Source organism: Theileria parva, chromosome 1 (genome assembly GCF_000165365.1).
Source record: "Theileria parva strain Muguga chromosome 1, complete sequence, whole genome shotgun sequence".
NCBI lineage: Eukaryota > Apicomplexa > Aconoidasida > Piroplasmida > Theileriidae > Theileria > Theileria parva.
The window spans coordinates 7,114-30,360 of NC_007344.1; the positions used below are offsets into that span (position 1 = coordinate 7,114).

The 23,247-nt window shown below is 34.9% G+C and overlaps 7 protein-coding genes across 7 annotated transcripts; all 7 read right to left on the minus strand.

Moving 5' to 3' along the window:
• Window positions 1–102: 102 nt before the first annotated feature.
• Window positions 103–10,692, minus strand: TpMuguga_01g00003 (uncharacterized protein; the record flags this gene model as incomplete). The annotated part of the gene is made up of 1 exon (XM_760437.1): window positions 103–10,692. The coding sequence occupies one exon, from the start codon at window positions 10,690–10,692 to the stop codon at window positions 103–105; it is 10,590 nt and encodes a 3,529-aa protein (XP_765530.1).
• Window positions 10,693–11,968: 1,276 nt separating this feature from the next.
• On the minus strand, window positions 11,969–13,555 carry TpMuguga_01g00004 (SVSP family protein; the record flags this gene model as incomplete). Its single annotated transcript, XM_760438.2, has 1 exon — window positions 11,969–13,555. One exon carries the CDS (start codon window positions 13,553–13,555, stop codon window positions 12,146–12,148), a length of 1,410 nt encoding a protein of 469 aa, XP_765531.2. The 3' UTR covers window positions 11,969–12,145.
• Window positions 13,556–13,769: 214 nt separating this feature from the next.
• Window positions 13,770–14,854, minus strand: TpMuguga_01g00005 (SVSP family protein; the record flags this gene model as incomplete). The annotated part of the gene is made up of 1 exon (XM_760439.2): window positions 13,770–14,854. One exon carries the CDS (start codon window positions 14,852–14,854, stop codon window positions 13,838–13,840), a length of 1,017 nt encoding a protein of 338 aa, XP_765532.1. The 3' UTR covers window positions 13,770–13,837.
• A 270-nt stretch (window positions 14,855–15,124) lies between these two features.
• On the minus strand, window positions 15,125–16,606 carry TpMuguga_01g00006 (SVSP family protein; the record flags this gene model as incomplete). The annotated part of the gene is made up of 1 exon (XM_760440.1): window positions 15,125–16,606. One exon carries the CDS (start codon window positions 16,604–16,606, stop codon window positions 15,125–15,127), a length of 1,482 nt encoding a protein of 493 aa, XP_765533.1.
• A 238-nt stretch (window positions 16,607–16,844) lies between these two features.
• Window positions 16,845–19,695, minus strand: TpMuguga_01g00007 (SVSP family protein; the record flags this gene model as incomplete). Its single annotated transcript, XM_061304889.1, has 2 exons — window positions 16,845–17,824; window positions 18,174–19,695. The coding sequence occupies 2 exons, from the start codon at window positions 19,693–19,695 to the stop codon at window positions 16,845–16,847; spliced, it is 2,502 nt and encodes an 833-aa protein (XP_061161467.1).
• Window positions 19,696–19,927: 232 nt separating this feature from the next.
• Window positions 19,928–21,487, minus strand: TpMuguga_01g00008 (SVSP family protein; the record flags this gene model as incomplete). Its single annotated transcript, XM_061304890.1, has 1 exon — window positions 19,928–21,487. One exon carries the CDS (start codon window positions 21,485–21,487, stop codon window positions 19,928–19,930), a length of 1,560 nt encoding a protein of 519 aa, XP_061161468.1.
• Window positions 21,488–21,702: 215 nt separating this feature from the next.
• Window positions 21,703–23,199, minus strand: TpMuguga_01g00009 (SVSP family protein; the record flags this gene model as incomplete). The annotated part of the gene is made up of 1 exon (XM_760443.1): window positions 21,703–23,199. The coding sequence occupies one exon, from the start codon at window positions 23,197–23,199 to the stop codon at window positions 21,703–21,705; it is 1,497 nt and encodes a 498-aa protein (XP_765536.1).
• Window positions 23,200–23,247: the final 48 nt, after the last annotated feature.

Below are 23,247 nucleotides of genomic sequence, written 5' to 3' on the forward strand. Positions count from 1 at the left end.
GTTACAGATTGATCAGTTTATATGTTCAGGAGTTGTTATAGTATCAGTGTCACAATTTAAACTCAGCATAACACTGAAGTAGAACAGATTGGTATTATAAGATTAGGTAGTAGTATCAGAAAGTGTAATTGTTCGGAAGGAACCATTGGTAAGTTCAATAGTCACATAATTATTAGCTTCATCAAATATTACATCCTTTGCAAATAAATTTTCAGAAGCCTCCCAGATAACCTTTTCACCACGGACAACTTTGGAGAATTCACAACCAGATTTAGGGGTGAATATGTGATCATCACCATTATTCTCATAGTCATATCGATCGGTTGACCCTTTCTTATCAATGTCAAGTTCTGAGGAAGTGTTCCTGTTAACATCGGTTACAATGGGAAGAGTACCAGGCCTATATTCAATCATCTTCAATTGATCAGACTGGTTCTTTACGAAAAACTTATTTGAAACAAGACCTAGGTGAAATGAAACAATTGTTCCAAATTTAGTGTGATCAGAATGTCTCCAAAGAACATCGTCAGAATACTTAACTGTTTGACACCTGACACCATCCTTAAATTCATATCGGTAGGAGTTGTTAACAATAGTGATTTTTAAGTCAGAAGATGTGAGTTCAGAGTCACGAGTGTCAAGGAACTTAAGGTTACTTACGTCATGTCTCATAGAGGTAATGTCCCTAAAGGTACCTGAGGACTCTTGGAATAGGAAAAACTTATTATTATCCATGAGTATGGCTAGGAGTTTAGCAGAGTCCATATATACTACCTTGAGAGAGCAATCGGTAGTGGACTCCCAGATATCATTGGAACCACGGACAATTTTGTTAAAAGCGTACCCAAACAAAGGAACGTATGTATGAAAATCGTCATCAGTCTTAAGGTACTGATACTCAAAAGTAGTCTCACAAACATTGAGGTCAATAGTGATAAGAGTATCAGGTCTCTGTACAAGTTCAACATTAGCATCACCAAACCTATTATTTACCGAGAACTGGTTGGTACGAAGATTTATATTGAAGGACTTTATAGGAGTCTTGAGAATATCATAGTTATAAACAATCATATCACCAAGATTTATTTTACGACATAGGATACCCTCATTAAACTCGAAACTGAATACGAAATCACTGATGGAAAACTTATAGTCAGATGGAGTAAGTTGACGATCAGATTCAGGAACAGTAAGGGAAGAACTGGAGTCGGAGACTTCTTGGATACCATAGAATTTGAGTTTGGAAACATCACGTCTATCACGAGATATTTCAACCCACCTGTTATAGAAGTGAGTGAACATTTTATACATATTATTGTTAAGTAGAAGGAGAAGATACTTCACATCATCAGAAACAACTACTTTAGTGCCAAAAACATCATCTTGATTTGGAGAATTCCAGACAGTTGGATGATAATAAGAAGTTGTATCATCATTGAAAAGGATCATACTGCACTTCACATTAGGTTTGAAATGGTATTCAAATGATTTACCAACCTTTACAATATCGTACTGGGACTGTGTTAGACCCAAGTTCAGTTTATAAAGTCCTGGAACAGCATCGACACTGAGGGTGCCGCCAGATGATGAGGTAATGATCTTTGATTTAACAGGTTTATATTCAAATTCCTTCACTTGATCAGACTCATTCTTCACACTGAACTTATTTGCTACAAGATCTAGATGAAGTGACTTTATGAACCCAAAGCCAGTGTCGTCACTAGCACTCTTGGAGGAAGTAGTGTCATCAATAGTCTTAGTTGTATCATCAGTATCAGTAGTTGTCTTAGAGCCGTCAGGAACGGGCCAGACACGTACACCCTTGTGAGTAATCTTACTACACTTGACACCATCGTTAAACTGGAGATTGTATGAAAGATCAGATAGGACAATCTTATACTGGGATGAAGTTAGAACAGTGTCGTCACTGAAGAAACTCAGTTCATCCAAATCACATCTATCACAGGTAACATCGGTCCACTTATTATCAGAGTTCTGGAATATTAGGAATTTTTTGTTATCAAGGAGTATGGCTATGAATTCATCTTTCTTAGTAGTCACCATGGCGCCGGAAACATTACCACTAGATTCCCATACAGAAGTCTGGCCATGAGTGACCTTAGTGAACACATTGCCAGACTTAGCAACGTATGATATTACGCCATTCTTCTCCTTACATTCGAACTGTTGGGTACTATTAGTGGTATTGATATCAAGAGTGACTGAGGTGACAGTGGTTCCAGTTGGAGTTGGAGTGACAGATTGCGTAGTGGTTGATACATTGGGCTGGGTGGTAGTAGTAGACTCAGGGCTGGATTTAGTAGGGAATCCAGTGACAGATTCAGGAGTAGTTTGAGTAGTAGGATCAGTAACACTAGTAGCAGTGGCAGACTTAGTAGCGGATTCAGTAGAAGTGGCAAGACTTAGTTCTAGTTCCTTCACAGCAGTGTCAGACTTTAAGGAGAACTTGTTACTGGCGATATCGAGTGACAGTGACTTTATCTTAGGAAACTTTGGATCGTCATCAGGTTTCCATATATTTTCATTTTCAAGCATAATTTTTGTGCACTTGGTATTGAACTCATATACCAAAATCAGACCAGACATCGAAACTGAGTAATCAGGCGACTTGAGAACAGAGCCACCCTGACCAAGGAATTTGAGATTGGAAATGTTGTGCCTCTGACTGGTGATGTCTTTCCATGTTCCATCAGAGGACTTTTGAAACAGTTTGAACTGATTGTTACTCAGAAGTATTGCTAAGAACTCAGCTTTGACACTCACCAAGATAGCACAAACGTTACCACCAGACTCCCAAACGACAGTGGTTTTATGAGTGATTTTGGTGAAAACAATGTCAGACTTAGCAGTATATGAAGTGACACCATTCTTCTCCTTACATTCGAACTCACTGGTAGACTGTTTCTTATCAACATCTAGGGTAATGTATTTAGTAACAGGAGCGGTGGATTCAGTTTCAGTAGTATCACTAGTGAGTTTTAGATCCTTTACAGTCCCAGACTCATTAGTAACGCTGAGCTGATTTGATAAAAGACAGAGTGACAGTGACTTAACTGATTTGAACTTTTGGTCATCATCAGATTTCCACAGATCTATACCCCTGTGAGTGATCTTGTGACACTCGACACCAGGGTTGAACTCAAGAATATATGAGTGACAAGAAATGGTAACTTTGTAGTCACTGGTACCTATCTCAGAATCATCGGTGAGAAATTTAAGGCCACTAATGTCAATTCTAGATTTGGTTATATCCTCCCACTCACTGGATTTAAGGAATAGTTTAAACAAATTGTTGTTCAGGAGGATTGCGAGGAACTCACCAGTGGTAGTAACCAAAGTTCCACCCACAGTATCATTAGATTCCCAGACAACTTTGGCGCCCTCAGTTACCTTGGTGAACAGATAACAGGATTTAACAGTGTATTTATGAAATTCATATTCCTTCAAATATTCAAACTCACTTGTTGACTGGGTCTTACTGATATCAAGTATTACTGGAATGACAACAGGTTTAATATCACCAGACTCATTTTTAAGGCTGAATTTATTATCGATGAGATCCAGAGACAGTGACTTTATAGTAGAAAATTTTGGGTCGCCATCAGGTTTCCATATATCTTCATTTCCAAGCTTAACCCCAAGACAATTGAATCCACGATTGAACTCGCATAAAAAGGTGTGACCAGACATAGAAACTGAGTAATCAGTCGATTTGAGAGGAGAGTCATCCTGACCAAGGAACTTAAGTTTCTTAACATCATGCCTCTGATTAGTTATGTCCTTAAAGGCACCATCAGAAGATTTAAGGAACAGTTTGAACATGTTGTTACTGAGAAAGATGGATAGGAAAACCTTATTGTCGGAGGTCTTAGTATTAACAATGGTAGCACAAACATTACCATCTGATTCCCAAATGGCAGTATTGGAATGGGTTACCTTAGTGAACACATGACCGGACTTGGGACTGAACGTGGAAACGCCATTTTTCTCAGTGTGGTCAAACTCATTGGTAGACTGAGACTTGTCAATATCTAGAGAAACTGACTTGACCTCTACCGTGCTGAACTTGTTTAAAACAAGATCAAGTGACAGTGACTTAATGGCTCCAAAACCGCCTTTGTGTTCATAAACACATTCATTGCCAAGGGTGATCCTAAGGCACTTGACTCTATCATGGAACTCATAACTAAATTCAAAATCAGCAAGAGAAACCTTGAAGTCTGAGGGATTGATCTCACCACCCTCACCAAGGAACTTGAGTTTAGTAACGTCACGTTTCTCTGCGGTTATGTCCTTAAAGACAGTACCATCAGAAAACTGGAACAGTTTGAAAGTACTGTTATCAAGTAGTATAACTAGGAACATATTATTACTTTCAGACTTGATCCTAACTAAGTTACCGAAAATGTTACTATCTGACTCCCAAACGATATTGGCGCCATGAGTTACCTTGCCAAACACAAAGCCTGGATTAGCAGTATAAGTTACATAGCCATCCTTATCAGTGCGGGAGAACTTATTGTTAGTAGCAGTTGTAAGGTCTAAAGTGATTGGTCTTACATCTACAGCCTCAATGACGTCAGTGGTGGATTGACCTCTAGTAAGTAATAGACGTTGAGTGGTATCAATAGATTTGGTGTCAAGAGGAGGTTCATATGGTAGTTCCCTCATAGAACAAGACTGGTTCTTGATGAAAAAACGGTTTTTAACAAGATCCACTGAAAATGACTTTATGGATCCGAAGCTCCTCTGGAAAGGATGGTCAGTGTGTCTATAGACCTGCACATTACCATACTTTACAGTCTTACATTCTGCTCCCTCATTGAATTGAAATTCATATATGTAGTTAGTGACTGTAACCTTGTAGTCAAATGAAGTGAATGGAGTATTATTACTCTGAATTGGCTTAGATTCAGTCCACTTAGTACCTGACAGTTGAAAATCCTTGAACATACCGTTAATGAATTGGGCAGATACGTAATTACAACTATCCATATACGTGACTATGGTACCAAACAAAATACGCGTTGACTGAAAGACAACACTGTTGCCCTTGGTAACCTTGGTGAAACCATAGCCAGGCCTAGCAACGAACTTAGTGAAGCCACCGCTATTGGAATATTGGAACTGATCTGTTGACTTCTTGATATCGATGTCAAGAACAGTCTTGGTGGTAGTAGTGGTTCCGGTAGTAGCGGTTTCGGTAGTAGCGGTTTGGGCTGAAGATGATGAAGTAGTCACTGGTGATGAGGTTTGAGACTCAGTCCACTTACTATCTGACTGCTGGAACTCCTTGGTAGTGCCGTTACTGAGATTGATGGATAGAGAGTTTTTATTACCATCCTTGATCACCTTTGTTGCAAATAGGTTTTCTTCTGACTCCCAAACAACAGTTGATCCCTGCATGATTTTACTGAACACATGGCAATCCTTCCCAGTATAAGTGACAACTCCATTCTGATCCTTGTATTCTAACTGATCAGTAGACTGAGTTTTCTCAATATCAAGAGTCACCTTGGTGGGTTCAGCGGGCTTGACAGTGCCAGACTCATTCTTGATAAAGAAACCGTTTAAAACAAGGCCTAGTGAGAATGACTTAATTGTTCCAAACTGGGTGTCGTCAGTATGGCTCCAGAGAGTCACATTGTCAAGGGTGATTTTTTTACATTTTACACCAGTTTTGAACTCAAAATTATAGGATAAACCAGACATGGATACTATGTAATCAGACAGTTTAATCTCAACATTATTATCACCATAAAACTTAAGTGATGCAACATTGTGCCTATCGGAAGTGATATCAGTCCATTGTTTTTCAGACTCTTGGAACAACTTGAACGTGTTGTTGTCAAATAAAATTGAAAGGAATTTACTGGAAATAGTGACAATGGTAGCACAAACATTATCTTTGGACTCCCAAATAAGAGTTGGTCCCCTCACAACCTTGTTGAACACACGGTTTTCTTTGGGTATATATATGTGATCGCTACCCTCGATATAACTAATGTCGAACTCTGGAGTGGATTTAGTGGTTTCTAGATCAAGTATTACTGGTTTTGTGACGGATTTAAGATCACCAGACTCATTCTTAACGAAGAAACCGTTTGAAACAAGATCAAGGTCAAGTGACCCAATTGACCCAAAATCGGTGTCGTCTTGATAATTATAAATAATATCATTGCCAAGAGTGATCTTCCTACAGATAGTACCCTGGCTAAACTGAATTCTATAGGATAATTCAACAATTGTAACAGTGTATTCAGTGGGCTTAATCTGAGCATTACTGTCATTAAAGAACTTCAGTTTGGTAAGGTTGTGCCTCTTATCGGTTATATCAATCCAGTTACCTTCAGACTGTTCGAACAGTTTGAATTCATTGTTATTGAAGAGTATGACTAATAATTTGCTACAGATCCTAACCATGGTTCCAGATACATCATCTGACTTCCAAAGAACAATGGGCCCCTCGGTAACCTTACTGAACACATGGTTTTCTTTGGGAGTATAAGTTACTACACCACCCTCATCTTTGTAATCATACTCGGAAGCGGATTGAGTATTATCAATATCAAGAGTAACTGGTGTGCCAGAAACGGCCACCTTGGGTGGAGTAACTTCAGTTCCACTTAGTGTAGCTGCAGGAGGAGATGTAACTTTAGCTGGTGAAGGTGTTGCAGTTGATGGAGTAACGGCAGGTCCACTTACTTGAGGTGCAGTTGTAGTTGTAGATTTAGCTTCTGGATCTTTAGCTGGTGCCGGACCTTGAGTCTGAGGTGTTGTAGCCGGAGTAGTTGTTACAGTAGCTGACTTGGGTTGACTAACAGGTGATGTCACAGGGGATGAGGATGCAGATCCAGAAATAAGTTTACTTTGATCATCAGGTGTTAATGTCATTGCCGTGTCAACTACTGTGACGCTAGCACTAACGCCTAGAGAGGTGGCTCCGTGATTGTCACCAAGAAACACCAGTTTACTGACGTCAAGTGTATATTTGGTAACATCATCCCAGTTGTTATCAGACTGCTTTAGAAGTAGAAATTTACCATCAGTGAGTACTACGACCACGTTTTTCACATGGTCATCAACATATATAATTTTTTTTGCTTGAACATTACCAACGGGTTCCCAGACAACTCTGGTGCCCTTCATAACCTTGCCAAATGTGTTGCCAAACCCAGCAGTAGCGTAGGTATGACACTTACCATCATGGCTATATGTAAACATGCCTTCTACCTCCTTGGTCTCATTGAGATCAATTGTGATTTTGGTACCAGTGGTATCTGTAACATCAGGAGTTGGAGGCAACGGGACCTGAAGTTCCTTTAGAGTATTAGACTGATTCTTTAAGCCGAGTTGGTTATTTATGAGATTAAGATGGAGTGATTTGATTGTTCCAAACTGAGTGTCATCAGAGTGTTTCCAAAGATCTGCACCATTGTGAGTGATCTTACTGCATTTGACATCAGAATTGAACTCAAGATTATAGCAGTGTTCGGCAACAGTAACCTTGTAGTCACTAGTACTGAGTTCACTATTATCATCGGTGAGAAATTTGAGTCTAGTAACATTATAGCTAGTAGAGGTTATGTCTTTAAAAGGTTTATCCTTAGAAGTCTTGTAAAGAAGTAAACAACTGCCGTTATCAAGTACAGCTGACAAATACTTGAAGTCTCCAGCAACAATATAGGTTACCTCAGTACAGTAAGCGCTATCCCGGGGCTCCCAAACAACGCTTGTACCCTGAACAACTTTACTGAACACATAGCCAGACTTTACAACAAATTTGAAAATTCCATCATCACCAGTACGGTCAAAATGATCTGTGGATTCCATGGTGTTGAGATCGAGGATGACGTATTTAAATTCTACATTCTTGACAGTGCCAGAATTATTCTTGATGGTGAATTGGTTTTTAGGAAGATCTAGTGAAAATGTCTTAATGGTTCCAAACTGGCTGTCGTCAGAGTGATTCCACAGGACATCATCTCCGTACTTGACCTTGTGACACTCGGAGCCAACGTTGAACTCATAACTAAAGGCAAGACAAGAGAGAGTAACTGAGTAATCATAGGACTTGAGAAGACGATCACCTTCACCATAGAACTTGAGTTTGCCAATATCATGTTTGTTAGGGGTGATATCAATCCACTCACCAACAGACTTCTGAAACAGTTTGAAAGTACCATTATTCAGTAGAATGGTCAAAAAGTCACCAGCAGCAGTCACCTTGGTACCAAACAACACCTGTGATTTCCAAACGAAATCTGTACCCTGAACAATCCTGTTGAAGACAAAATTAGACTTAGTCATATATGTATGACAATCACTTTTGGAATAATCCGACTCATCAGTTGACTGTTTCTTATCGATATCAAGGGAAATGTATTTGAGTTCTAGTTTCTTTACAATATCAGCCGAATTCTTCACAAAGAAGACGTTTTTAGCAAGGTCTAGTGACAGTGACTTAATTGTTCCAAACTCACTGTCGTCAGTATGGCTCCAGAGGGTCACATTATTATACTTGATTTTCTTACAATCGACATTGGTGTTGAAATCAAGATTATAAGATAAACCGGACATAGTTACTGAGTACTTAGAGGACTTTATCTCAGTATCACGGTCACCATAAAACTTAAGTGAAGTAACATTGTGCCTATCAAAAGTGATATCAGTCCACTTACCACTCGACTTCTCGACGAGTGTAAACATACCGTTACTGAGTACTATTGCTAGAAAAACCTTATTATCTATGGTCTTAGTAGTGACACTGGTAGCACAATAATCTTTGGATTCCCAAATAACGGTTGTTCCCTGAACAATTTTGTTAAAGACAAAATTGGTCTTAGCAACATATATACGATAGTTATTAATATCAGAATATTCAAACTGGTCAGTGGACTGTTTCTTATCGATATCGAGAGCAACGTTGGTGGTAGTAGTGGTTACGGGAGTAGCGGTTTGGGATTTCGATGATGTATCAGTATCAGTAGAGGTAGTTAATCGGATTGATGGCAATTTCTTATACTCAGTCAATACCAGGGTACTAGAGGAACTACCTGAATCCAAAACAGAAGCGCCTTGGGATGCATCAACAGCAGAGTGGCTAACACCGGATGTGAATGTATGAATATTGCCCGAAGTACTGGAGGATTCAAGACGTTTGGACTGAGTGACAGAACTACCTGAAGAAGTTGGAGTGGTTACAGGAGTAGTTTGTGTAGTAGCGGTATCAGATTCAGTAGTTAAAGTACTAGAAGATGTTTCAGTAGCTGTTGCAGTAGTGGTTGGATCAGATTTAGTAGTTACTGTAGTAGGAGTGGTTGGTTCCTTGGTGGCATCAGCTGTCTCAGATGTGGTACCGTTTGATTCCTTAGGTTTATATTCTAGTTTCTTCAGTTGACCGGATTCATTCTTCACACTGAGCTGATTTGATATAAGATCAATAAACAGAGATTTTATTGACCCAAAGTCAGTGTCGTCACTATGTTTCCAAACATCTTCATTACCGTATTTCACCTTCTGACACTTGACTCCAGCATTGAACTCAAGACTGTATGAATAACTAATTAGGGTAGTTGAGTAGCTAGATTTATTTAGAGCAGCATCATTCTCACCAAAGAATTTGAGCTTATCAACATCATACCTCTCTTTTGTTACATCGGTCCAGGTACCAGATGACTGATGGAACAGTAGGAACATATCATTACTGAGGAGGACAACGAGATATTTGATAATACACACATATGTGACTCGGGTACCATGCACTTCAGTTTTTGATTCCCAAACAACAACTGATCCATGAGTAACCTTAGAAAACAAATGGTTTTGCTTAGGAGTATAATTATGAATATCACCAATCTTGGAGTAGTCTAACTCACTAGTGGATTCCTTAGTGGTATCTATGTTTAGGGTAACCTTGGTAACGGATGTAGTAGGAGTAGATTGGGACACAGGTTTGGTAGGTGTGGCAGAAGTTGACACGGATGGAGCAGCAGATCCACTTACTGGAGTTACATTTGCTTGAGACTTAGGTTGGGTTGATGATGCAGATGCTGGAGTTACCTTAGGCTGAGTAGCAGGTCTAGCACCTGTTGTAGGAGTTGCCTTAGTTTGAGCAGCAGATGTAGTTGGAGTTGGAGGTGTTGTAGGTGTTGAAGTACCAATTGTAGCAGCAGTTGCCTTAGGTTGACTCCCTCGACCTACACCAACACCCCTACTGGGTTGTGAAGTTGCTGACGAAGGAGTTCCCCTGGCTTGACCTACACCAGTACTAGATGTTCTAGATGCAGTTGATTTTGGTTGGGATTGACTTGTTGGAGTTGTAGGTTGGGATTTAGGTGTAGAGGATTGGCCTGTAGAGGCTCTAGGACTAGCATGAGATCCACTTCCATTTGATGAAGCTGGTTGAGATGGAGGTTTTGTTGGTTGGGATCCTTGAGCTCCAGTAGTACCAGTTCTGCGTCGTGAAGTTGCAGATGCAGTTGATTGTGATTGAGATTGACTAGATTGAGTCTGATTTTGAGATTTAGGTGTAGTGGACTGGGCACGAGAACCTTGGGAACCAGAAGAATTACTTCTACCTGAAGAAGTTGGTTGTGATTCTACACCGTTCCATTTATGTAACAAGGCGATATAAAACAATAATTTTATGAATATCATACATTTTCTCATTCATCTTAACAAGGCATTAAAAATCGCATTTTTTTTTGTCAAATAGTACCTGAATGGGGGATCATACAAACTCAACTATCAACATCATTACTATAATCTACCAATACTATAATCACTTACATCATTAATGTTAATATTAATTACTCTAATGCACTACCAACACTAATATCACGATACATAACTGTAGTAATAGAATATTTAATACACATACTGTAGTACCTACTACAGTATCAGTAATAACATGGATAACTCCGATAATGATAATACCAATATACTTAAGAGGCTCAGCCCGAAAGTGAATATTCTTATACCTGAGAAATAAAAAAGTAAAAAAACATTAAAATGAGTGAGAGGCAAAATAATCTGCTCGACAGTTAATAGTTTAAAAAAGTAGTATTAAGAAACATTGAGAAACAAAATAACACTTCAAGTGTTATCAGCTTAGATCAATGACCTAAGTACAATATCTGGTTTTAAATATTGAAAGTATTTTTACAAATGTAATTAGATGACATTCTAGAATTGGTTAATATTCTTGTATAGGTTAACCAGAAAACAATCACTACATACAATTTACTCTGGATTTTTATAATCTTATTTATCAAAATACAGTTAACATTCTTTTCTCCCTTAATTTGAGTGTTAATTCGTATTACTTAATTACACAATTATCTTGTTAACACGCTTTATGACATTAGTAGTCCGAGATTTACCATTAATAGTGGAAATACATAGGTACAAATTATCAGTATGCATATAAGTCATAATAACTCTTATGAATATACATAATGTATATTAGACAAAATGATATGTATGTTGTTTATTCTGGTTTACGAGGTCTTCTTCTTTTTCTGGTGGATGAATATACATAACCGCCAATTCTTTTTGAATATACAACAATATCTTCATAGAAAAATAATACAATTTTTTCTCTTTTGGTTAATATCATTGACTCGGGATAATCGTCATCATCACCCTTTTCCCAAACTAAACTACCTTTAACTACAATCTTATGACGTTTAACACCTGGACAGAATGTGTATTTGAAAGATCTAAAAGCTGAGATCAATATCCAAAATTTTTTCGGTATTAAAACTTCTTGATACAATTATTTTTGATTTACAGGTGTTTGAGTATTGATAATTAGTCTCACACTCATAAAATAGTTCAACAGGTTCAATTTTAGATATATTTTAATGTATCATGAAAAGATTAAAAATAGTTAATATATAAAAAACCAAACTATTCTATACAATAACATTGTATGTGTTAAAATTAATTTAGCCCTATTTAGATGGTGTGGAATTATGTTTAGTGTATTTGAGACTATACCTATAGTTTATCCTTCGGTACATTTTATTACATCGGTGAAAATTAACTAAAACACTTTCGCTACCATTAAGATAAATAAGTAAAGGAAACTCATCGTCTTTATCAGTTTTCTTCCATGCAGTCAGTTCTCTAACTTTAATTTTGTAGCAATTACGCCTGGGCGCAATTCATATGTAAAAGATCCACATGAAGTAAAATCAATAGTATAATCACCCTCAGTCAATAGAATTTCACTTCCTTCGGAATCTTGTGTGTATAGTTTTAAAAAGTCTGGGATCGATTTTGGGAATTTTCTCCAAACCCCTTCAACTTTCTTAACTAATATAAATCCCTCAGGATTAGTAAGGATAAAAATGTTATATCTTCTCCTGTGCTTTAATACTGAACAATAGGGAGTTCCACTTAAATGTTCGTAGACTATTTCACCTTCAGACCTTATCTGCTCAAGATTTGAATTAAATAAATATTTTCCTTTATCTACATCCATATGTGTAATAAAATAATCATTATCAGACATTTCGACCAGATTTCCCCCAGCGTCCTTCTTATACAGTTCGATTTTATGTGTTTTACGCGACGGTTTTTTTCTTTTAACAGAACCTTGTTTATGACCTGATTTAACTGTGCTATCTGATTGATCTATACTTGGAGGTTGAATAGGTGTTACTTCTTGGCTCAGTTCTTGAGGAGGAGTTGCATATTCTGTATCCGGTTGAGGACTTGGTTGTTGAGTTTGTGGTGGTACATAATAATGTTCTGTTTGTTGAGGTTCAGTTACTTGAGGTGGTATATATGGTGGATATCTTGGAAAATAATAACTCTGATAAGCAACTTCTGGGTAACACGGTATAGGCCTACGAATAGGTGGAGGCGCATAATACTGATAACTTTGGTCCATTGTTCCGTATTGTTGGGCTTGATCTTGGAGTTGAGGTTGTGGTGACACATAGTACTGATATTGTTCTTGTTGAGGTTGAGTTGTTGGTGGTTCATAATACTGTTCTCGTTCTTGAGGTACTTGAAGTTGAGTGTATTGCTTTGGTCCATCATGTCCATATTGTACTTGTTCTGATTGTAATGATTCTGATTGATATTCACCATACGGTTCAGGTTCAATCAATGGTTCAGGTTCATGAATTACTGGTTGAGTTTGTGGAGATCCATAATGCTGTTCTTGTTGTTGAGTTGTAGGAGCTAGGTATCCAGGGTAATACTTTCGTAATTCAGTTTGCAATTGTCGTAGTTTGGTATGTAATTTTTTTATTTCAGTTTGTAACTTTTGTAACTCAGTTTGCAATTTGTTTTCTTGAATAGATTGATGTGTTGGATAATCAGAATTTATACGACCAATTGTTTGTTGTCCAATTTCCGTTAGATCTGTTACGTCAAAATTTTCTTCTTCTTCACTATCGCTATATGCCACTAGACCCACACTCTTGGCAGTTGGTTGATCATCTGGTTTGTCCGCACATCTCACAAATCCGAGTAATATGATTAACAAAATAGATTTGTAAGTTATACGTATATTCATTATTTTATTGATACAATTTTATTCCATGGGGGATCTCCAAATTAAGAACTTATATTCATTTACCAACTCACCACTAATGTATAATAAGATCAATTACTTTCAATTTAAAATGAACGATTTATATAAAAAATTAAAACATTAAACTACAAATATCACGTTTGACATATGTAATAATTCATTAAAAAATATTTTAAGGTAATGTTATTAAGGAATATTAAGTTATTATCATATTAAGTTACGAGTATATTAAAGGAATATGTTAGATGATTGATCTTTATGTACTCATTTTCTACCCATATCATATAAATACTTGTATTCATTACGCTTTTTAGCAAATAAGCTAACATGTGTTTTAAATTTAAGGAAAACATCCCCTTTAATATTAATATGGACTGATAACAAAGATTTGTCCTCAGGAGTTTTCTCCCAAATTAATCTATTATTAATTACGACTTTAGCACAAGGTATTTCTGGAAAGAAAACATATCTAAAAGCTCCTTTTTCTGTTAGATAAAAACTATAATGTTCTTTACTAAATTCAAACTCTACACCTTCAGAATCTTTTCCGTAAAATTTTACATAGTTGGGTATTTTGCGTGAATTTGCTCTCCACATACCTGCACGATAATCAATATAAAGAAACGAATCTTCAAGAGCAATTACAAACACGTTGGTTGTTTTGTTACATGTTAATTCTAATGCATACAATCTTTTAGGCATGTGAACATAAATATTGTCACCATTATAGATCACTTGTTCAAGTTCATTATAAAATTCAAACTTTAATGTAGTTCCATCATCGAATATCAGCTTGTAATCTTGTCCTTCAATCATCTGAAATAATCCACCATCATCACCTTTCTTCATAAAAATCAATGATTCAGATATTTTACTGGGTTTAACAGCTGCAGCTTCCTTTTTATCATCTCCAACTTCAGATTTATCTAGGTGAGGAATAGGTGTGGTTTGAGTTGAAACTTGATCATGTGGTCCTGATGGACCTTCTATTATTCCAGATTCTTCATCTAAGAAATCAGTGGGTTGGGTTGTGCTAATTGATTCTGATCCATATGAATTATACACTATATGTCCTAGACCATGTTGTTTAATATTATCTGATATTACTGAATCTCCAGCTGTTTCATCCTCAAGTAAATTCTCTATCTGACTTACAATCACATCAAAATTATCTTCTTCATCACTGTCAACTTCTGTTTGATCCGGATCTTTATCAGAGCAATTTATATATCTAATTATTATAGATATAAATATACAATTATAAGCAATACACTTATTCATTATACAATTGATTTAAGTTTGATCCATGGGGGATCTAAAAATCAATAAATTTATGACTTGTACATGTGCATTTTTAAAATTTTGATAAATCATCATCAAACTTAATTTTAAATTAGAACGGAATATTGTAACAATGTATAAAATCATTATTTTAAAGAAAATTAAAAGAGATTTTCATTAATCAAATTTGTATATATGTGTATAATAACTATTGAATTATCATAATTCTCATGAAAATACTCCAATTATTATGTTTTCTATTTTACTGATTTATTTTGCATATGAAATTCTTCTATTTTTTCTACATGTTAATAATTTAAACTTACCTCCCCTTCTTCCATATATAAATGTTTCACCTTCAAAATACATTATAATTCCCGATCTTTCTGTCAAGCATATTATTACAGGATATTTGTCTCCAGGTTTTTTCTCCCATACAACGCCCTCTATTTTGAATTCGACTCTTACACATTTTAAACCATCCACATCAAATTTATAATGTCCCTTTGGAGTAACATCAAGATAATAATCCGCTTCAGTAAGTAAAACTAAATTACCTTCCGAATCCTGTGCATATAATCTAGCATAATTAGGATATTTAAATACGCACCCTTCCCATATGTCTCCAACTAAAGTTTCCAAAAGAAATACATTTTTAAATCTGATAGAAAATGTGTTGTAACGTTTATTGTATGTCATTGATTTAGGACGGTAATTTTTATTTATACGTTTCCAGACAGTTTTACCGTCACACCGTACTTCAGAAGGTGATAACCAAAATCTGTACATAATCACATTTGAATCATTAAAATCAATATCATAGTCAAAAATATCCATTTTAACAAATTCCTCCCTGGCATTTTTCTTCAAAAACTCAATTGATTCACATTTTTTAATGTCTTTAGACTTTTTTCCTTCAAGATCCTTTTCCTTCTTTTTTTCCTTTCCAAAATCTTCTTCATCTTCATCACCACCTCCAGCTCCTCCAACTGCACCTTCTTCAGTTTCTTCATCATCAGATCCCACTTCAACTGGAATATGTTCAGGTTGTAAGTGCTGGTCTGTACCACTTGGTTCGGTTGGCTGAGAACTTTGTTCTTTAGTTTCATCTTTATCTTTACTCGGTTTATCACCGACTAATTGATCAGGTTTTGGTTTTTCTACTCTTACAGGTTTAGTTGTAGGTATATATGACACTTTTTGTTGATTAGGTGGTGCATAAGATTGATATGGATATCCAATATAAGTAACAGGTGATGGAATGACTTGGGGTTGAGGCTGTATTAGTATAGTTTGTGGAGGATGAGGTACAAAAATAGGTTGAAAACTAGGTGGAGGATAAATAACTGGTGGTAATAGATTTTGTTGATGTAAAGGATATTGGGGTTTATAGTGTGTACATTCATATTTTCCAGATTCACTTACATAACCAAAATCATTACTTTGATAATAATTAGAATAAGAATCAGCCTGTGGTTGATAAGGAAATGGTGGTATGTATCCCTGATTAGTAAGAGGTCCAAGACCATGTTTCATAAGATTATCTGAAACAACCGTTTCTCCAGCAGCTTTATCATCATCATCTTCAAGTATATTTTCAATTCCTTTTACAATTAAATTATAATTTTCACTCTCATCACTGTCATCTTCATTTCCATGTCCACCCGCTGGCAAATTTGTGGGTTTATCAGCACAATGCACATATCCAATTATTATAAATATTATACATATATATGATAAAAGTATGTTCATTATTTAATTGGAATTTATTGTTAATCGATGGGGGATCTGAAAATTAATAATTAAACTGATTTAAAATTTGTTAAACACAAAGAATAATTTTTTCGTTAATATTTCAAATTATTTGTATCAAACGAATAAATTATAGAAATAAGTTTGTATATGAGTAATCCACTAACCAAATTATCATGATCACAAATGAAACCGATAACTGCAGCTTTTGTTCAGGAATTTTATAAAATTTTTAGGTTCATTTTTTTTGTAATTTAGCATCTTTAACATATATACCTTGCTTTTTCTTTAATATATACAAATAATCATCAAAGTAAAGCACAATGTACTTTGTTTCCCCGATAGACACCATTCTAAGTAAACTGTCTTGAGGATCCTTTTCCCAAACCACTAGTTCCTTTCGAATTATCTTAACACACTTAATATTTCTTTTAATCATATATTTAATATTTCCAGATGAACTGAGTTCAATATCATAATCATTATCAGTCATTTCTAATTCTTTACCTAATATAGTTATTTTGATCAATTTAATGTTTTGAGGAATTTGTCTTCCTTTTCTAATCCACCGATCTTTAATAAATCTGAATGACTCTAATTTAGGCCCACAATCAATAATATAAACTTTATCTTTTATATTATAACTCATCCACGTTGGTTTTTCTTTTATATCCTTGTGTTTCCACACAGTCATTCCGTTATGAAAAATTTCTACAATTGGAGTACTGAATTCAAATTTAACTAAATTTCTACTTTTTTTAATTAAGTAACAATCTGATCTTTTTAACTTAAAAAGTTTGCCTTTATCATTTAATCCTATAATAGTAGTTGATGGTAGCTCTGGCAGTAAACCACCATTATCTCCTCTAATTTGTTCTAATATACATTCATCATAACCTTCTTCTTCATTGAATTGTTCTTCAGCTTTTTCAAAAATCTCTTTTACTTCGAAATTCTCATCTCCCTCCCCAGATTCTTCATCTTCTGATTCAGACTCACTAAATTCGTCTGGTGATGTTTGAGTTTTTGTAATTGATTCTGATCCATATGAATCATACACTATATGTCCTAGACCATGTTCGATAACACTTCTAGAGACTACTGAATCTCCAGCTGTTTCATCTTCAAGTATATTTTCAATTCCACTTGCAATCACATCAAAATTATCTTCATCATCACTGTCATCTCCATTACCGATAACAGTTTGTTGATAATTGCCTTGATCCGAACAATTTATAAATCGAATTATTACAAATAGCAATACATATGTGTATATTACAAATCTATTCATTCTACTGTTGGTAAATGTTTATTCCATGGGGGATCTGAAAAACATTTAAAGCACTTAATACAATGGTATATAAAATTAATTATAACCTAATATATAAAATCACTTTTTAACAAATTCATTAATTAAACATTTAAATAATGATAATAATGTTTAATTTATCCTGAAAATTTAAAAATGGTTAACCAGATTCAACAAAAGAAAAACTTTATACAATAATATTGTATGTGTTAAAATTAATTTAGCTATATTTAGGTTTTGTTAAATTTTTACTAGTACGTAAGAGTTGATATTTCCTAATCCTTCTTTCTAACGTTTTAGTATATTTTTTAAACTTAATTATAACGGTAAATTTTGGTGATACATAAATAAACTCAGGAAAGCCATCATCGTCTTCAGTTTTCTTCCATGCAGTTATTTCCTTAACTTCTATTTTGTAGCATTTTACACCTGGGCGCAACTCATATGTAAAAGATCCACATGATGTAAAATCAATACTATAGTCTCCTTCAGTTAATAGGACCTCATTGCCTAAAGGGTCTTGTGTGTAGAATTTGACAAAATCTGGAATAACATGATCAGTTCTTATCCAAGATCCCTTAACTTTCCTAATTAATATAAATCCTTGACCGATGTTCAGTACATAAATATTTGTTGGTTTACTATGAGTTAGTAATGAACAGTAAGGTTCTCCATGTGAATGGACATAAATAATTTCACCTTCACACCTTATCTGCTCAAGATCTTTTTTGAATTTTATTTTTGTTTTAGTTCTATCGACATATATAACAAAACATTCTTCTTCAGTCATTTCTACAAGATTTCCCAAATGACTTCTTTTATAAAATTTGATATCATATTTTTTAAGTAACGGCCCTATTGGTTTAACAGACTCTTCTTCATCTTCTTCTTCACCTTGATCCTCACTATCTCGAGTTCTTTTTCTTTTAACTGATTCAGTTGGTTGTTGAGCTACCTGATGCTGAGTAGTTGGTGGTACATAATATTGTTCAGGTGTTTGAGTAGGAGCTGGCCCGTAATACTGATAGCTTGGTTGTTGAGTAGGATAAGTTGGTGTTATATAATACTGATAGCTTGGTTGTTGAATAGGATAAGTTGGTGTTATATAATACTGATAACTTGGTTGAGCGGGATGAGGTATTGCTGGTGTTTGAGGTAGTGGTTGTCCATAATACTGTTGTTGTGGTTGTTGAGTAGGATAAAGTATTGCTGGTGGTTGAGGTTGTGGTTGTCCATAATACTGATAGCTTGGTTGAGTGGGTTGAGTCAATGGTATTGATGGTTGAGTTACCGGTACATAATACTGATAAGTTGGTTGAGCGGGTTGACTAGGTCCATAATACTGATACTGTGGTTGAGTGGGTTGAGGTTGTGGTGGTACGTAAGGTTGATATTGATCATATTGTTGTGGTTGAGCTAGAGGGTCTACAGGTGGTTGTTCTGGTTGATAAGTATAATATTCTGATGATTCTCGTTGATAATATGTTGGTTCTGGTTGATATCCTGGATAATGTTGGGGCTGAGTCTGAGGTTGGGGTTGAGTTTGAGGTTGGGTTGGATATTGAGATTCTTGTAATTGTTGATATTGTGGTTGGTATTGAGGATCATCAAAACGACTAATTCGTTGCTGAATGATTTCATCTATATCTAAAACATCAAAATTGTCCTCATCATCTTCTTCTTTTTCATCAGCTGGCTGATCAGGATTGTTGTCTTGAGATTCAACACATTGAATTATTGTAAATATTAATATAAAATTATACACAATATTTTTGTTCATTATACAATTGATCCAGGTTTGATCCATGGGGGATCTTGAAATAAATAGTTTGTTTTACTAATAATATATTTTAAAATTAATCATAACCTAATATATAAAATCACTTTTAATAAATTGATTAATTCAAAATTTAAACACTGATATTAATTTTTAAGGTAGCATTGTGGAAAATACTAACAAATTACAATTAGTATGTCTATAACACTATAATATCGTATATGTTAACATGAATTCAGGTATATTTACTATTTTTACTAATAGGTTTAGTATATTGTAGTTGATATCTACTAATCCTTCTTAAGAAAACTTTGCTATATCGATGAAAGTTAACAATTACAGTCAATTTTGGTGATACATAAATCAATTCAGGATGCCCATCATCTTCCTCAGTTTTCTCCCATGCAACTAGATCACCAACTTCAATTTTATGACATTCTATGCCTGGGACTAATTCGTATCTGAAGGATGATCTTGAAGTAAAACTAATATCATAATCATCATTAGTTAATAAAACATCATTGCCTTCATCATCTTGTGTATAGATATTTACGTAATCTGGAATAGTTTTTTGAGTCGTTTCCCAAGATCCACGAGTTTTCTTAATTAATATGAACTCATCAATGCTAGCAAGGATAAAAATTTTAGTATATCTACTAATAGCTAATCCTGAACAATATGGTGTTCCATGTGAATGGACGTAGATAATATCACCTTCACATTCTATCTGCTCAAGATCTGCTTTGAATTTTAATTTTGTTTTAGCTCTATCACTAAATATAATAAGATAGTCTTCTTCAGTCATTTCTACAAGCATTCCATCAGAATCGTTTTTTAAAAGTTTGATATCATATAATTTAAGTAACGGTTTTTTTCTTTTTGCAGACACTTCTTCATCCTCTTCTTCTCCTTCACCTTGATCCTCACTATCTTGAGTTCTTTTTCTTTTAACTGATTCAGTTGGTTGTTGAGCTACCTGATCTTGAGTTTGAGGAGGTACATAATGTGTAGATTCTTGTGTTATTGGTTGAGTAGTTGGTTGAGTTGGTCCATATAAAAACCCAGGATCAGTTGCAGAAGGTCCTTGATGCTGTTGATCGTGTTCTGTCACGTAGAAATTATCATCGTCTTCTGGTTGTTGAAACTCTTGAGCTATAGGTTGTGGTTCAGGTTCAGGTTGTGGTTGTGGTTGAGGAGGCTGAGATACTTCTGTTTGAGGTTGTGTAGGCAGATATGTTTGATAAAATTCTTGAGTTGGTTGACTAACTCCATAATACTGATAAGTTGGTTGTTGAGTAGGTTGACTTGGTGTTATATAATACTGATAAGTTGGTTGAGCGGGTTGACTAGGTCCATAATACTGATAGCTTGGTTGAGTGGGTTGAGGTTGTGGTGGTACGTAAGGTTGATATTGATCATATTGTTGTGGTTGGGTCAGAGGTTGCGATGTCTGAGTTTGATATGGTTGATATTGTCCATATTGTTCAGGTTCTAATAATTCCTGTACATAATGAAGTTGTTGTTGTGATGGCAATTGATCATATTGTTGGGGTTGAATCAACATCTGTGGTAGATATTGAGATTCTGTTATTTGTTGATAATCTGGTTGGTATCGAGGATCATCAAAACGACTAATTCGTTCCGCAATTATTTTATCTAGATCTAAAACATCAAAGTTGTCCTCATCACCTTCTTCTTTTTCATCTGCTGGCTGTTCAGGATTATTGTCTTGTGATTTAACATATTTAATTATTATAAATATTAATACGAAATTATAAGCAATATGCTTATTCATTATACTATTAATATAGCTTTGATCCATGGGGGATCTTGAAATATTTAAGGTACATAATATAATGTAATATAAAATCAATTATGAATTAATATTTAAGCAGATTTAAAATATACAAATCATTTAAATGATTAATATATCCTGAAATCTTATAAATATTTAACCAGATACAACGAGTCGAAAAACTCTAAAATAATATTTCTTTATGTTAAATTAATTTAGGTGTATTTAGCCACTCCTATAGTTTTTTTAGAGTATACTAATTGATATCTATTAACCCTCCTTATGAACATTTTACTATATCCCTCACAGTTAATTATAACACGGAGTTTCGGTGATACATAAATCATTTTAGGAAAACCTCTATCAAGATCAACAGTTTTCTTCCACACAATGATATCTTTAACTTCTATTTTATAGCATTTTACACCTGGGAGTAATATATATCTAAAAGATGCTTTTGAGGTAAAATCAATAGTATAATCTTTATTATTTATTATAACTTCATTGCCTCCAGAATCTTGTGTGTAGAGATTTACAAAATCCGGAATCAAATAATCAGTTCTTTTCCATCTTCCTTTAGTTTTTTTAATTAATGTAAATCCATTACTATTAGTAATGATAATAATGTTTGTTCTTCTACTATGAGTTAGTAATGTACAGTAAGGTGCTCCACTTGAATGGACATAAATAATCTCATCCTCACACCTTATCTGCTCAAGATCTGCAATTAATTTATATTTTCTCTTATGTGAATCGTTATGTTTTACGACGTAGTCATCGTTATTCATTTCTACAAGATTTCCTGAAGAATCCTTTTTAAACAATTTGATGGTTTTAGATTTTATAATTCGAATAAGTGGATGTCTTTTAATAGGTTCTTCTTCATCTTCCTCCTCCTCTTCATCTCCATCTTCATCTCCACTAGTTTGGGTTCTTTTTCCTGGTTGAATTGGCTGTTGTTTTGATACTTGTGTTTTATCTGGATGTCCTATTTTTTGTTTTAATTTACCTAATAGATGATCCATCTCTTGTGTAACGAGTTTTTCTTCAAAAGTTTCTTCAATATCCTCACTTAATCTAACTTCAGTTTGTGTTTCATTTAATTGTAGCGGCTGATAAAACCCATAATGTTGTTGATAAGTTTGTTGAGTTTGAGATTCTTGTGTTACTTGAGTTTGTGTGGGCACATAATATTGATAACTTGGTTGAATGGGTTGAGGTTGAGTAGTTGGCGGTACATGATAATATGTTAATTGTTCATATTGAGTTGGTGAAGGTTGAAAAATAGGTGTTATATAATAATCTATTGGTTGAGTTTCTTGGGTTACCTGAGGTACTGGAGACCAATAATGTTGATACGTAATCGGATATTGTTGTTCTTGAGTTTGTGGTTGAGTTACTTGAGGCAGTGGTACATGTGGTTGATATTGACCATATTGTTGGGTCTGAGGTTGTAATTGTTGATGGTACTGAGGTTCTGGTATTGGTTGATAATGTGTTGTATATTGAGGACTTATCTGAACACCAGTTTGATGTTCAATTTCAGTTAAATTTGAAACATCAAAGTTATTATATTCTTCTTCATCACTATCAGTATGTGGTACTAGACCCACACCCCTGTTAGTTGATTGATCTGTAGGTTTATCAGAACAATCTGTAAATTTAACAATAAAAAATACAAGAGTGTATGTGTATATTACAGATTTATTCATCCTATAGTTTATTTTTCCTTGATCCATGGGGGATCTGAAAAATATTTA